Source organism: Rhea americana, unplaced genomic scaffold, assembly GCF_003343005.1.
Source record: "Rhea americana isolate MKP2758 unplaced genomic scaffold, rheAme1 scaffold_13, whole genome shotgun sequence".
NCBI lineage: Eukaryota > Metazoa > Chordata > Aves > Rheiformes > Rheidae > Rhea > Rhea americana.
This window is the reverse complement of record NW_028185372.1, coordinates 1,785,773-1,798,692: the sequence shown is the minus strand read 5'-3', so window position 1 is coordinate 1,798,692 and position 12,920 is coordinate 1,785,773. Positions and strand designations below refer to the sequence as shown.

General features: G+C 38.3%; 1 protein-coding gene across 1 annotated transcript in view; it reads right to left on the bottom strand.

Moving 5' to 3' along the window:
* Positions 1-2,156: 2,156 nt before the first annotated feature.
* SPEF2 (sperm flagellar and cilia associated 2) overlaps positions 2,157-12,920 on the bottom strand; it is a 90,947-nt gene continuing 80,183 nt past the window's right edge. Inside the window, exon 40 of the mRNA XM_085297694.1 lies at positions 2,157-2,288. Within this exon, the coding sequence (XP_085153820.1) occupies positions 2,157-2,288 (132 nt within the window). The remainder of the gene's footprint in view (positions 2,289-12,920) is intronic.

Genomic DNA, 12,920 nt, shown 5'->3' with positions numbered 1-12,920 from the left:
AACTAGTGGGATATCAGTGGGTTTTCTATTTAAGGCACAATTTTTATCTTAGTTTTTGYTCCACAGTGRGTTAAATGCAGAGACTGTTGCTTTAAAAGTCCAAATGAGGGAGAAATATCAAAGCCAAGCTATAAATCGATCTTAATTATATGAAACCCGTGCCAAGGTTGATATGAAAACGGAGCGATGTTCATGAAAAATAATCAACATAGGATTGCCTACAGGTTCTGGAGGCTGGCCAACCTTTCAGTGACCTTGGCCTGAGGTGGAGTTTGTAACGGAACATGAAAACACCTGGTTTCACTTTTCAAGGCAAACTCTGCAAACCTGGCTTGAGCACAGCTCAGACAGAGCTGCCATGGGAGCCATTGGCTTCAAAGTGTTTACGTTCACAACCTGAAGGTTTTGTAAACCTGCACTGCATCACCTCGGCTTGAAAAAAAAAGAAAGAAGGAAAAAAAAATTAAATTCAGCAGCCAAATAGAAAAAAAAAACCACAACAGACACCAGCTGCTGAAATGCRTTTTTGTTGCAACCTGAGATTCAGCTAGGAAAGTTTCCAGTAAGAAACTAAGTACAAGTGTGGCAGAAAACAAAAGGGGGGCTCCTACCAGGTACATCTAGATGGGATGATAGTACTGRTAGGTCATGTCCAAGGATTTGCCCCCAGGAAGTTACCAGGTAGAAAGGAGAATYCATGAAGCTCTTACTTCTCTTCTCAAGGAGACAGCAATGATAAACTGGGCAGACTGGAAGGCCTGGGACCTCTGCTCTCCTCTTGCCACAATACAACTGTCAAGATGAGCTGAGCCAGAGCAGCAAGAGAAATAGCCTGCATCTTGCAGGACTTGAAGGCTAGCAGGTTCCTGCTCCTACAAGGAATGCGAAGGGACTGAAGTGAGATGCAGCAACACAGAGACAACAGGCCATTCCACCCAGCTAACACAAACTGCTGGATATAAGCACTGAAAAACAAGAGCGTACAGCAGGGTTGTCCACAATCGCAGATACACTGCTTAGTGGATCAGGATGATTGTGTTAACATGTACAGTGTAGCATTATAATTCTGTATGCAAACTTAATCACATTTATAATATCAGTTATTTTCTTTGTGCTGGCCAGTGCTTCGCTTATTTGCTTTTCCCACTAACATCTTTTGCATGCTAAACTATTCAGCATGTTTGTACATAGGTGTGAAGAGAGCCTTGCACAGACGAGAGAGTTGCATTACAAATACTACTGGAATCATAACTTTGCACTTCCTTAGCTATCAGTTTTAAATTTCTCCATTTTCAGATTATTGCGGACCAGAATTTTTCAAAATAGAATCATCCAATTTAGATTCCACTCTAGGAAAAGGTCTTCAAAAGTCTTGAAGCAAATTAGGAATAAAAATTTCAGTGATGTTCAATGATTCATTGGAAAGCTTCTAAAGTTCCACCTCAACTCTTTTGTTACCTAATAATTGGCTTGATTTTCASAGCTGTTTAGCAGCCTGCATTGATCTGTTAGAAAGTGGTCATTATTTCTAAATGTTTGACTATGTATTTGGGTATCTAAAAACATAATTCATCCCTGACTGTGAGAAACTGTTTTGGAAAAGACTATCCATAGTTTCTTGCACAAAATCGTATTTACAAGGTTGTTGCTCTAGGTAAAGTTCTTACTATTTTACAGCCCCTTTGCCTAACTACAGGGTTACGTGTGGCAGTTTTAGTGATTACCGTGGATTGTCATTTAGCAATTACAGGAAACCGTGTGTATAACATCCTGGGGTAATGCTGAGAACTGGGAGTGTTTTTATGGTGATTCATTCAGGACTTAGGAGTACTGATTTCATTTTACAAAGAAGTCAAAAGGGATAGGCAATAGAAACGGAAATTCATTTTACGTATTAACATGGTTTTAGGGGCACAGGGTACAAAGGATGTTGCAGTCAGGGCACATTAGCATTATCCTTTCCAGCATCGTTTGGCTGCCTAGGTTCCCTGTTGATACTGCAGTTACCTTCAACCCCGTAGCAAAGAAGATGCATACACCACCACAAATACACTTTGTAAAAGCAGAGTAAATGGAATTGTGCTGTTGATAATATAACCCATAAATCTTAATCTTTAAGATAAGTAAATACTAGCTTCATTTCCCAGAGAGAAAACTCACTCAGCAATGTGAACTATGAATCCTGCCAGGAATTCACCATCCTGACCCTTGGCTTCCTGTTCTGTCCGCTTCCTCATAGTGAACAAAATCACTACACTGTAATGGTTAATCATCAAGCCAAGGAAAACCTGAAAAGGRAGAGATTTTTTTCAAGAGGATTTGATTGACACTGAACGTCACTGGTTAGAAAAGCAGAATGGAGAGAGTACCAACTCTTGACCAGAACTGCATGGTTTGGAGTGTTTGTACTTCTGCCCAACTGGAGACGTAATGAAAGCAATCTCATTAGCAGTAACTAGCAGCTGAAAGCACGAGATAAATGAACACCCTTTTTTAGCAAAGAAATAGGAGTTGTAAAACTGATTTTGAAAAAACTAGGATTTTATCCGTCTATTCTTCCACAATTAGTACATCATTAAGCAYGATTTTATACTTAGTAGTAACAACAATAACAAAAAACCCTTTCATTTCTGCTTCTTGTTGAAACCACAGAAAGCCTGTACCAAAAATGTGATTTCTTCTTAATCTCAAGAACATCTATTTTGCATTCTTATCTCAGCTTCCCTTTACTTTCTTTAAAATTGTTCACTCCTTTCAAATGATGATGTGGAATCTGTATTTTAGCTATGTAGCTGTGCACAGCGACAAGGGATGTACCCTGGGAAACTTGCTGTGCATCTGTAGAGGGCWCGTGCACTTCTGCCTTTGCCACCAACGTGTAGCTTTTGGTCCTGTGTAGGCATGTTAAATCTATCCCAAGCATGTTTGCTATCCTGCAGTGGTTTACACTGTCACAGAAGTGGTATTTTAACAAACAGATGCAGAATCTTAACATTTCCTGATGATTTACTCACATACACATACAAAAAAGAAAATGGTATGCAGCTAGGAAGCTATCAAAAAACTGTTTTCCTGTTTACACAGCAGAGTCAGTACTTTTGCCTTGAAAAGATTATTTTAGTTCTTAATAATATTTAATTACTCTTACTAACACAAAAATTATGAACATTTAATTTGCACTGCACACCTGAAACTTTCTGTTTCAAGATAAGAATACTCAGCTGATAAAGCAGAGGATTGGAACTATCGCTATCAGTATAGACCATATCAGCATYGGGGACTATGGAGTGTTAAACCAGCTTAACTAGTTTGAACCAGTTTTTTAGTTAAGCTAGAAAGCSTTAGAGCAGAGATTTTGGAAACAGAAGCAGATTTGATCCTAGAGATCAAAATGATTATTAGGTACATAAATGTTGCTGCATGTATTTAGAGCTAGTTGAATATTGCAGTGAGCTTCTTGCACCAGTAGCAATTTGTCATAGATTTCAGTGAGGCAAAGGTAGCTTTCAGCAGCTATTCCATTTAGCTTTCTGCCCTTTGTTATATTTTATTAAAAAATAGTTGTAGGAGTAATRGCTGATTTAAATAAAAGTTTGAAAATTGCTTTTTAGTTCAGTTGCTCCAAATATCTGATTTTGGATGTGAAAAGGACTTTCAATGTATAAACTCGAATACTTGTTACATATCTCCCTCCCATTTTATCTTCTTATATAAACAGAAATGGTTCATTTCCTGGAATTTATCCGTGAGAATTACTAAAAATGCATAGGACTGATGCATACAAACTGAAAACTGTTAATCCAAAGTCTAAATGAAGTTTATGAACCACRAGTACATTTCCAGATCACTGGATCAGTTTGTGCATGATTGCAGAGATGAAAGGGACTAAATTTGTTTGMTAATTCATTTGTAATAATAATTTCAATAACTACATATACTGATGGATTTAAGAGCTTTGGTAATGATGTTTATCATGCAGTTTATTCYGAAAGCCTTTCATCTACTGAAAACCACAAAACTCTAGTCTCTTCAAATAAGCTGCAGGAGTTTACTACATCTGAGAAGAGTCTACAACASTTATTTCAGGTGACAATCTTCAGTTCATTACCTCAGTTAAAACTTAACATCTCTTATATAGGGTTTCCCAACTTCAAAGAGATACAGAAATTCATCTTAMCATGTTTTGTTCCAGTTCTTTTAAACTCATCACCTGACAGACTATTTTGTTGTGTAAAAATAAACAAAGGCACTTTTGAAAAAATAGTGGCCGATGTAGATTTTTGCCTATCCTAAAGAGGTACAGGTGGTTCACTAAGGTGTGGGTGTGACGTTACACTTTTGCCTGTGGTTTATGTGTTAAAACTGTTTCATCTGATGAGCCACTAGCACGCAGGCAACCTGCTGCTGGTTGTACATGCCGGGAATGAATGATTGTGGTCTGTATGTTTCTCCTAGATCAGCACTCTACAGTTACTTAATCGCATTAAAAAAAAAAGAGAAATCTCTGTCTTTTGAAGAAGTTTCACTTGCCACAGGTGAAAATGGAAAAAAGCTGATGCTTGGCAAGGTGCAAAGTCTCAGGGAAGGGAAGGGAAAGAGAGGAAAGGGAAAGAGAGGAAGAGAAAGAAGAAGGAAGGGGAAGGAATTTTCTTCAGTATCCTTAGTTTTTAAATAGTTTACGTGCTTTTGTTGTTATCTTTAAGACAGATAATACAAATGAAAGAAAGCACGTGAAAACACAGACTGCCAGGTTTCTAAACTGGAACCCTTGGGTTCTGCATTCAGTCTCTGGATACAGACTTGGGCTGTTCTTAAAAGYTGATTTGAAATTGATAAAAACACCACAGTTCTTATCAGAACAATAATCYTATTTTATCAAATTTATTATTTATCAAGTATCCTTATTTATGTCCAAATAATTGATAATAACTCTACAAGCRTCTAGAAAGGAAAGGGAACTGGGAGAAGTTGGCATGAGGATGGAATTGCCCATTTTAGGTTTCTAAGAAATGGCAGTGGTTGCAATCCTTAATTAGGTTTGGTTTGTCTAGAATTTAAAAATGGCTGGAACATGGACCTCAGTTGTAAGATGTCAAATTAAATTCAATTGCGTATCATATTTTATAGTTTTCTCAGCCCTCAATTCATATCTCATAAAATCTTCCCAACACTGCTGAAAAYTGGCAACTTGAGCTTACAGGTTACTCAGAATAAGTGTCTGAAAGAAGCTCAGGGTGAGAGCTTGAGCATGGCATCCCAGACTTGTCAAACTACTGAATTGTTAGCTAACTCCTGGCTCTGTTTAGGACCATTACAACAATCACACTCTAATGCAAAGCCCGTATATGGGTCATGTCAGGGACAATGCCAAATGATGTTTTAGTATGAATGGGATTGTAATAGTTTTGTTTCTGTCTGTTCTCCACAGACCTCTAATGCTATTTCAGTAGTTGCTGCATCTTCAAACACCACTTCATGCTCTCAGGCCTTACCTGTGAGTACTGCAATACGTATCTTCAGGTTCRTGCTCTAGAAACATTGTTGTAATGGGTTATCACACAGCCCCCACTTTCAACTGAAAAAAAACACACAGAAAATAATAATTAAGGCCATGGGYACCATATTTCTCCTGGAGTAGACTCAAGTCCAAGTGTGATGTAATATGGATACAACCACAATGCTCTTGAGAGATTAATCCTAAACAGTATGGATGTGAGCCAGTCTGGGCTTAGTACCAGGGCAGGAAAAAAGTCTTTGATCCTCTTGTATTTAGTGGCATAGAAATAGCCTGAAAGTGTTTCTACTGACTAAGAGTAGGTCTCAGTGCCCGCTAAATACCTTASGTGATACTCCCAGTGATGTCTTTCCTTCCACCCATCTGCCAGCACCCCATTCCCATTCACCTCCTCTTGATTTTGCTGGCTTCTTCCTCTGTCTTTTCCCTCCTTTCTCTCTCAGGGTTGCTCCTCAGAAACACTCTTCATTCACTTTGTCCAACATGTTAGTTGAACAATAAAAGATCTGAACAGCAGAGTTGAAGAGAAAAAAAATCACAGCATCCTTTTATGATGACAGTATGACTTTTAAAATAACCTTTTTTAACAGAAGAGGTAACCTGGACCTAACTTCAGGTTCATTCTAGTCCTCTAGAGTAAAGTTACAGACACACTGCAGAAACAGAAATAGATAACTGAAAAGTTACCCACTGTGACTGCATGGAAGCAAGAGGCTATGCAGGACAAAACCCAGTTCCTAACTAATGCTGTTAAATCTGCATTTKAAAGCCACATATGAAAGATGGCAGAGATGTTGTCCAGCACTGAAATGRTCTGACAAAGGATGTCCTTGAAGTCTTCTCAGAGAGCAGGAAAAAACATGAACTGGTATGGAATCTCCCGAGAGTGTTTCAGTGGTAATGAAAAATAATGGAGAAATAAAGTGTCTAAAGCATGTTGTGCTCAGTTCAAATATGTAAATTACTATATCTGAGTCACTGCTGCTACAAGAGTAACCGAGGCATTTGTTTCATTTGTTCTAGCTTTCTGAAAAGTTTCCAAACTCCTTTACTTTTACAYGAGCCTGACGATTTGATGCAAGGACTATTTAACCATAGTAACGCATGACCTAAATTAGGTCAGTTTGTATTTGCAAGTGTGTTAGAAGTGTAACCTACTCAGATCAAATTAGGTCAGCCTGCAGTGTCCTGCTTATTGAAATATGCCTCTAGAACAGGAGAAACAAAATCTATAAAAACATTAACKGAGAAAGCCAGAGTGACTTGGGATGCACCCTGCCTTCTGTTTCAAATCAGTGGCAGTTGCACAAATGTATCTCAGTTTGGTCCTTACAAATGGAAGTGAGAAGCTGTATTGGTAACTTATCTTTCCTTAGACAATGCAAGATTATTCTTGTCCCATACTCCAATACTATTATACTTCTCCTCCTACAATGCTATTTTATTTTTTTCTCTCACATATTTGCCCGTTTATTTCCACTGTAGTTCTGGCAGATTGTAATTGATTAATCAGCCATATGGAAGTCATCAACGGTATTCTACAATATATTCTCTGCTTGTRTAGTAAAAACAACAATATAGAAATYTCACTTTCTTCATTTTAAATTTTATGTAAGTATACACACATTCTTTGGCAGTGGAAAAGCCTGATGATAACATATATAAGAACTTAATTCAGTAAGATTAATTCAGTATGTTGAAGATGCAGCTTAACTTCACTAATTCCTTATAAACAATTTTGATGCTAACATATTTGAATCTCTTGGTTTATAGATACACGAATGCACCATGAGGTCAGTGTTCTTAGCACTTCACTACAGAAAACCTGGCATTCCTTACCTGAAGGCAAAGTATTTATTCTGATGTCTGAAAGCTTTTATGTCTGTAATATAAATCAATAAAACTTCTARCTAGGCTTTTTGAAACCCCTGTTTTGTGTACTGCTACACTCATTKAAGTTAAAAGCCTTAATATGAACAATATGAATAATACCTTAACACACTCGTCTCCATTAACATGCTATCAAAATGGCATTATTTTGAAACACTCTGGTAAAATAACTTTGAAAATATTGTGCAACTCCTGTCAAACAATATAATCCAATCTGATCTAATGTATGAAACRTTCATGTGAGAAGGAATGTGCAGGTGAATAGCTTTGTCCAGTTCTGGTATCAACACTTGTCTGCAGATGTTGAAAAGAACCAATAAATAATGAAGATCTGAAAATCTGATTTATGAACCCTAAATCCACTTAACAGCTCAGCCTGTTTTCTGACTCCAACAGTGCTTAGACTACTTATATGCATAAACAAAACTCTCTACCACTGTTGAGCTCAGTGGTTCATAACTAATCCTCCAAGAGCTCTGATATGCTCAAGACCAGTTATGTTTCTCACAGGCAATAAATTAAACTGCTAGAAAACAGGGCAAAAATACACCTGAAGTCCAAGAAAGCACAGCTGATGTCAATAGCGCTTTTTAAAACAAACTGCATCCATGTTCTGCAGTAATGTGGGCTCATTAATTTTCTAATGGATTGTTATGTTTTAAAACCTTGTAATTYATTTGTTTATATTTGGCCTCTTCTACTTTAAAAACACATCAGAAAGCTTTGTTAACAATTTATTGGGGAGATAAAAGGTGGGAGAAGAATTGTGAATATTAAGATAATACCTGACTTCTAAAAAGGCGTAATATAAGATGTTAAGTCTGATCAAGTACCTGGAATGCTTGATCCCAGAACCTGAGTTCAGTAATTTAAAGGAATGTCCGTATGAAAATATGAGGAGAGACATCAGAACCTCTATTTATTTTGTGTCTAACTAAATGATGAAGAAAATATTTGGTCATAATGTTCACCTTCCCAAAGAAAGAAGGCTTTTTAACTTAGAAAACAAAGCATAATAAAACTCAGGCATTGGAATCTGAAGTTAGAATTCAGTCTGAAGAAGTGCCCATTTTCAAAAATGAGGATAATTAACCTTTAGAATAAGTTGGCATTTGATGTTCTGAACTGTCTTTTGCCTAATCTCTTGCAGTCATAAACAGACACTTTTCTGTATCCATCAAGCAGAATTACTGTGCTTTTTKCAGGGAACTTTAAGAGAAAGTCTTCGGCATTCAGAAATTAAAATCTACAGATGAAAATTTGGCTTAGTTTGAAATCAGTAACAAAATGTCCATTGATTTTAGTAGAGACAAGAATTCATTCTACGAATATAAATGCTCCAAAACACAGTGATGGTAGGAAACAATCTTTGATTTTATCTGAGTACCAACTTTTTTTTTCTTTTTTTTGAGTTTGTCCTCATTTTGTTCCTTACCTTACCATTGTTTTTGTTGTTTGCATGTTCAGATGTGGGTAGTGGTAGAGAAGAGGAAACCTGTAACTTACTTCTAATTCATCTGTTTCTGAGAAGTCACTGTAGCCCTTCCTTTGCTCAGCCTTGGATCCTGTAAGGAGTCCTACATTTTAGCCACTTGGGCTTACACTTGAGCGTGGGAAGGGAAACAAGGAAGAAACAGAAAGATTTTTTCTCTTTTTCCTTTCCCGTCAGATGAGGAAAGAACAATTCAAGCTAGAATAATTTGCTTGGGGAAAAGAGAAGGCTGTACTGATATTAAATAGCCTGTGTAATTCGTATTATGAGAGGTGAAAGTAAGCCATGGGCTAAACTTCAGAGGGCTCATCTAATTCAACAATTTTAAAGGAAGTGGTGAGGGAGAAAAAAGCCAAATAGGCAGACATACTGAAAACATATTTCTTTTAAAGCAAAAGGTATTTGCTGCCAAAAACATTAAGCAGAAAATACAAAGAGATGAATACTTATCTCAAAAAATGAGGAAAAGTTTTCTACAGGTTCATTGAGATCCACTTGACACTGAACTATGCCAAAACCTTCTATTACCTGCTCCCTTTGCCAGTGGAAGAATGGAAAAGATCAGAGACATTTTTCAGAAAACTGATTTTTGTCTCCTAAAGCTGTGTCCTTGTTTTGGAGTGTAGTATGAAGTTCGGGTGCTGTAAATTTATCCATGGCACTGCAGTAAATTACCTGCTTGTGTGGTGCAGCAAGACTGCTTCCAGTGCCCAAACTAGCAAGTTAAGCTATTTACAGTCAGTTTCCACAACTCTACACTGTATTTTACTTAGCAAAGCAGACATATCCCTATTGCAGAGCCCTAACCACAACATCTTCCTTCTTCCTTTTCAGGCTTCCTTCCAGAAATAATGTGAATGACATGCCTTATTAAAAAAATGCTAGGTTCGTCATGTCACTGTTAATCATTATGAGGCTAAAAAGGAAAACATGATGCTAAAGCCAGTTGCAAACATGTACTATGTGAACAGACAAGCTGTAAAGAATTTTTCCTCATCATGCCACTTTTTTGGCTGTGAGACTCTGTTGGTCTGGATTCTTTTATGGCAAGCTCTATCTAATATTGCAGAGGCCCTGAAAAGCTACAGTTGCCTCCTAACTTAGATGCTATCTCTCCAGATTCTGAGTGTGTTCAAGCTGTTTGGGGCAACTACTTTGTTAAATCTATCTGTACAGAAGCCAGCACCTTTTGCTGGTTCGATGGCATACCGGAAATAAGGGCAAGAGTGCATCCAGGAATCCTGAACCCCAACCGTGCTGTGCCCAAATACGTTCTGGTATAGCTCTCCCCTTCTCCAGCTCCCTCTGTGCTACCTATTCACCCTCCRCTACTTCAGAGATCTTTTTTCCAGGCTTCTGTGGACCCCTAATCCTCATGCTATGCCATGCCATGCCAAGGTGTTTACACGTTTTGTATTCTCCTGCTCTTATSTTAAGGGCCTATTTTTACCTCCCCTGTGAAGAACTTCCTACCTCATTCTATGTTCCTTTTACTCTCTATTGGGGTTCACTGTTTCCCTCTTTCAGTTCTCATGAAATTTAAGTGTGCTGCTGCTTGATAACTATAAAAACTGTGAAATTCTGCAGCGGATCAAATTATAAATTCAACAAGTGCATATGAGTATGTTTTGTTAATAAGAGATACTGATGCTGCTTTCTAATTAGCAGGTATGCTCTTCACAGTGCAAAATAAGCACAGGGTTTTTTGAAAGTATGGACAATTACTTGTCTTTTTTTTTAATATAGCAAGTCTGCTAGCCRGGAGCCTGTCGAGCCTTGAATTGCTAATTTGAAGCTTTTCTGTTTTGAAATGTAAGGATATCCTGAAGACATTGTTAATGAAGCCTAGATAGTAAGAAATCTTGAACGTAAAGTGACTACAGAAGACAGAGGAAATGAAACTCAAACCTTTCAGAGAATTTTAAAATTATGAACAGAATATTTAAAAGTCTGGAATTTTCCCCTATTTTACCTTTATAATATGAATRCTTCCAAACTAAACATAGTGATATTTGATTTCTGTTTTCTGTGGTATAACTTTATTGAATCAACTTCTATGTATAAATTTATTATAAAATGCATAATGCATATATGGCAATGCCATAGGTGAAATTTAGCACGTATTTAAAAGCACCAGTGGGAAAATGTTTATTTTGCTTAACAGCTGTGCTACCTGGAGATATTCTAAGTCATAGCTGCTGATCTGAGTAATGAAAGGAAATATGTTCTGCTTTTCACTCCTCTCATCGTGAAGCCTATAAGAGACACACAAACTCTGGATGGGACTCTATCCATTTTCATCTTCAGCAGAACTACTTAAAAAGTGTCAATTGGTTATGCTTGTGCATCATCAGTGAAGTCACGGATTTTGCATGGTGCAACAGAATATACTAAGTTTAAGATCATAAGATCATAGAATAACTTAAGTTGGAAGGGACTTCACGAAGTCTGTATTCCAATTGTAGTCACAGAATCACAAAATGGTTGAGATTGGAAGGGACCTCTGGAGATCATCTAGTCCAAACCTGGTCAGGTTTTGAGTTTCTCCAAGGATTGAGACTCCACAACCTCTCTGGGCAACCTCTTCCAGTGTTCAATCACCCTCAAAGTGAAAAAGTATTTTCTTAAACAGAATTTCCAGTGTTTGTTTGTGCTCATTGCCTCTTGTCCAGTCACTGGGCACCACAGGAAACTCAGCCTCTGTCTTCTTTACAACCTCCCATTGGATATTTATAAGTATTGATAAGATCCCTCYTCAGTCTTCTCCAGGCTAAACAGTCCTAGCTCTCTCAGCCTCTCCTCATRTGAGACATGCTCCAGTGCCTTAATCATCTTTGTGGCCCCTCACTGGGCTTGCTCCAATATGTCCAYGTCTTTTTTGTACTGGGGAGCCCAGAACTGGACCCAGCACTCCAGATGTGGTCTAACCAATGCTGAGTAGAAAGCAAGAATCACCTCCCTTGACCTGATGTTGATGCTCTTCCTAATGCAGCCCAGGATGCTGTTGGCCTTCTTTGCTGCRAGTGTGCATTGCTGGCCTGTGTTCAACTTGCCGTCCACCAGGGCTTTTTCTGCAAAGCTGCTCTCCTACCCTTAGCCTATTCTGGTGCAGGAGGTTATTCCTCCCCAGGAATATGTTGTACTCGCCTTTGTTGAAGCACTCCTGTTCAAGCAGCATCAGCAGGTCAGACCAGGTTGCTTGGGGCTTTATGCAGCTGGGTTTTGAAAACCTCCAAGGTTGGAAACTGCACAACTACTCTGGACAGCTTGTTCCACTGCTCGACAGCCTTCAGGGGGAAAAACTTTCCTTATTTGTGGTTAGAACCTCGCTTGTTATAACTTGTGCCCATTGTTTCTTGTTCTCCTGCYGTACACCACAGTAAAGCACCTGGCTCCATTTTCTTGATAACCTTGTAGTCATTGTAAAGCTGCTGTTACATCTCTCAACTTCTTGAGGCTTCAAGAAGGAACTTGAGGCTGAACAAGTCCAGTTCCTTTTGCCTTTCCTTTCCTGGCACGTGCTCAAGTCCCTGACCATCTTAGTGGCTCTCCATTGAACCTCCCTCAATTTGTCCTTGTCTTTCTAAAATACTGTGTCCAGGCCCAAGCCTGGACACAGTATTTTAGATGAAATGTAATAAATGCTGAGTGATGGAAGATAATCTCTTCCCTCAATCTACTAGCTATGTTCCTGTCAATATAGCCTAAGATGCCGCTGGCCTTCTTGGCCGCCAGGGCACACTGGTAACTCRTGTTCATCTTGCTCTCCACCAAAATTCCCAGGTCCTTTTCAGCAGAGCTTTTCCAAAGCTAGACGATGCCTAGCACTTTGCATTTGCCCTTGCTGCATTTGCAGAGATGTGTYGAGACAAGAAGCCAGTCTGCAGAACTTTCCTTATAGATAATACTTAAAAATAAAGAAACAAAATATTTTATTTCCTACTGTCAAGGAAAGTTTGTAAAATTAGGAAATAAATATAATCACCTTTTTACCTGCCAATATATTTGCTATGGAATCTGTTA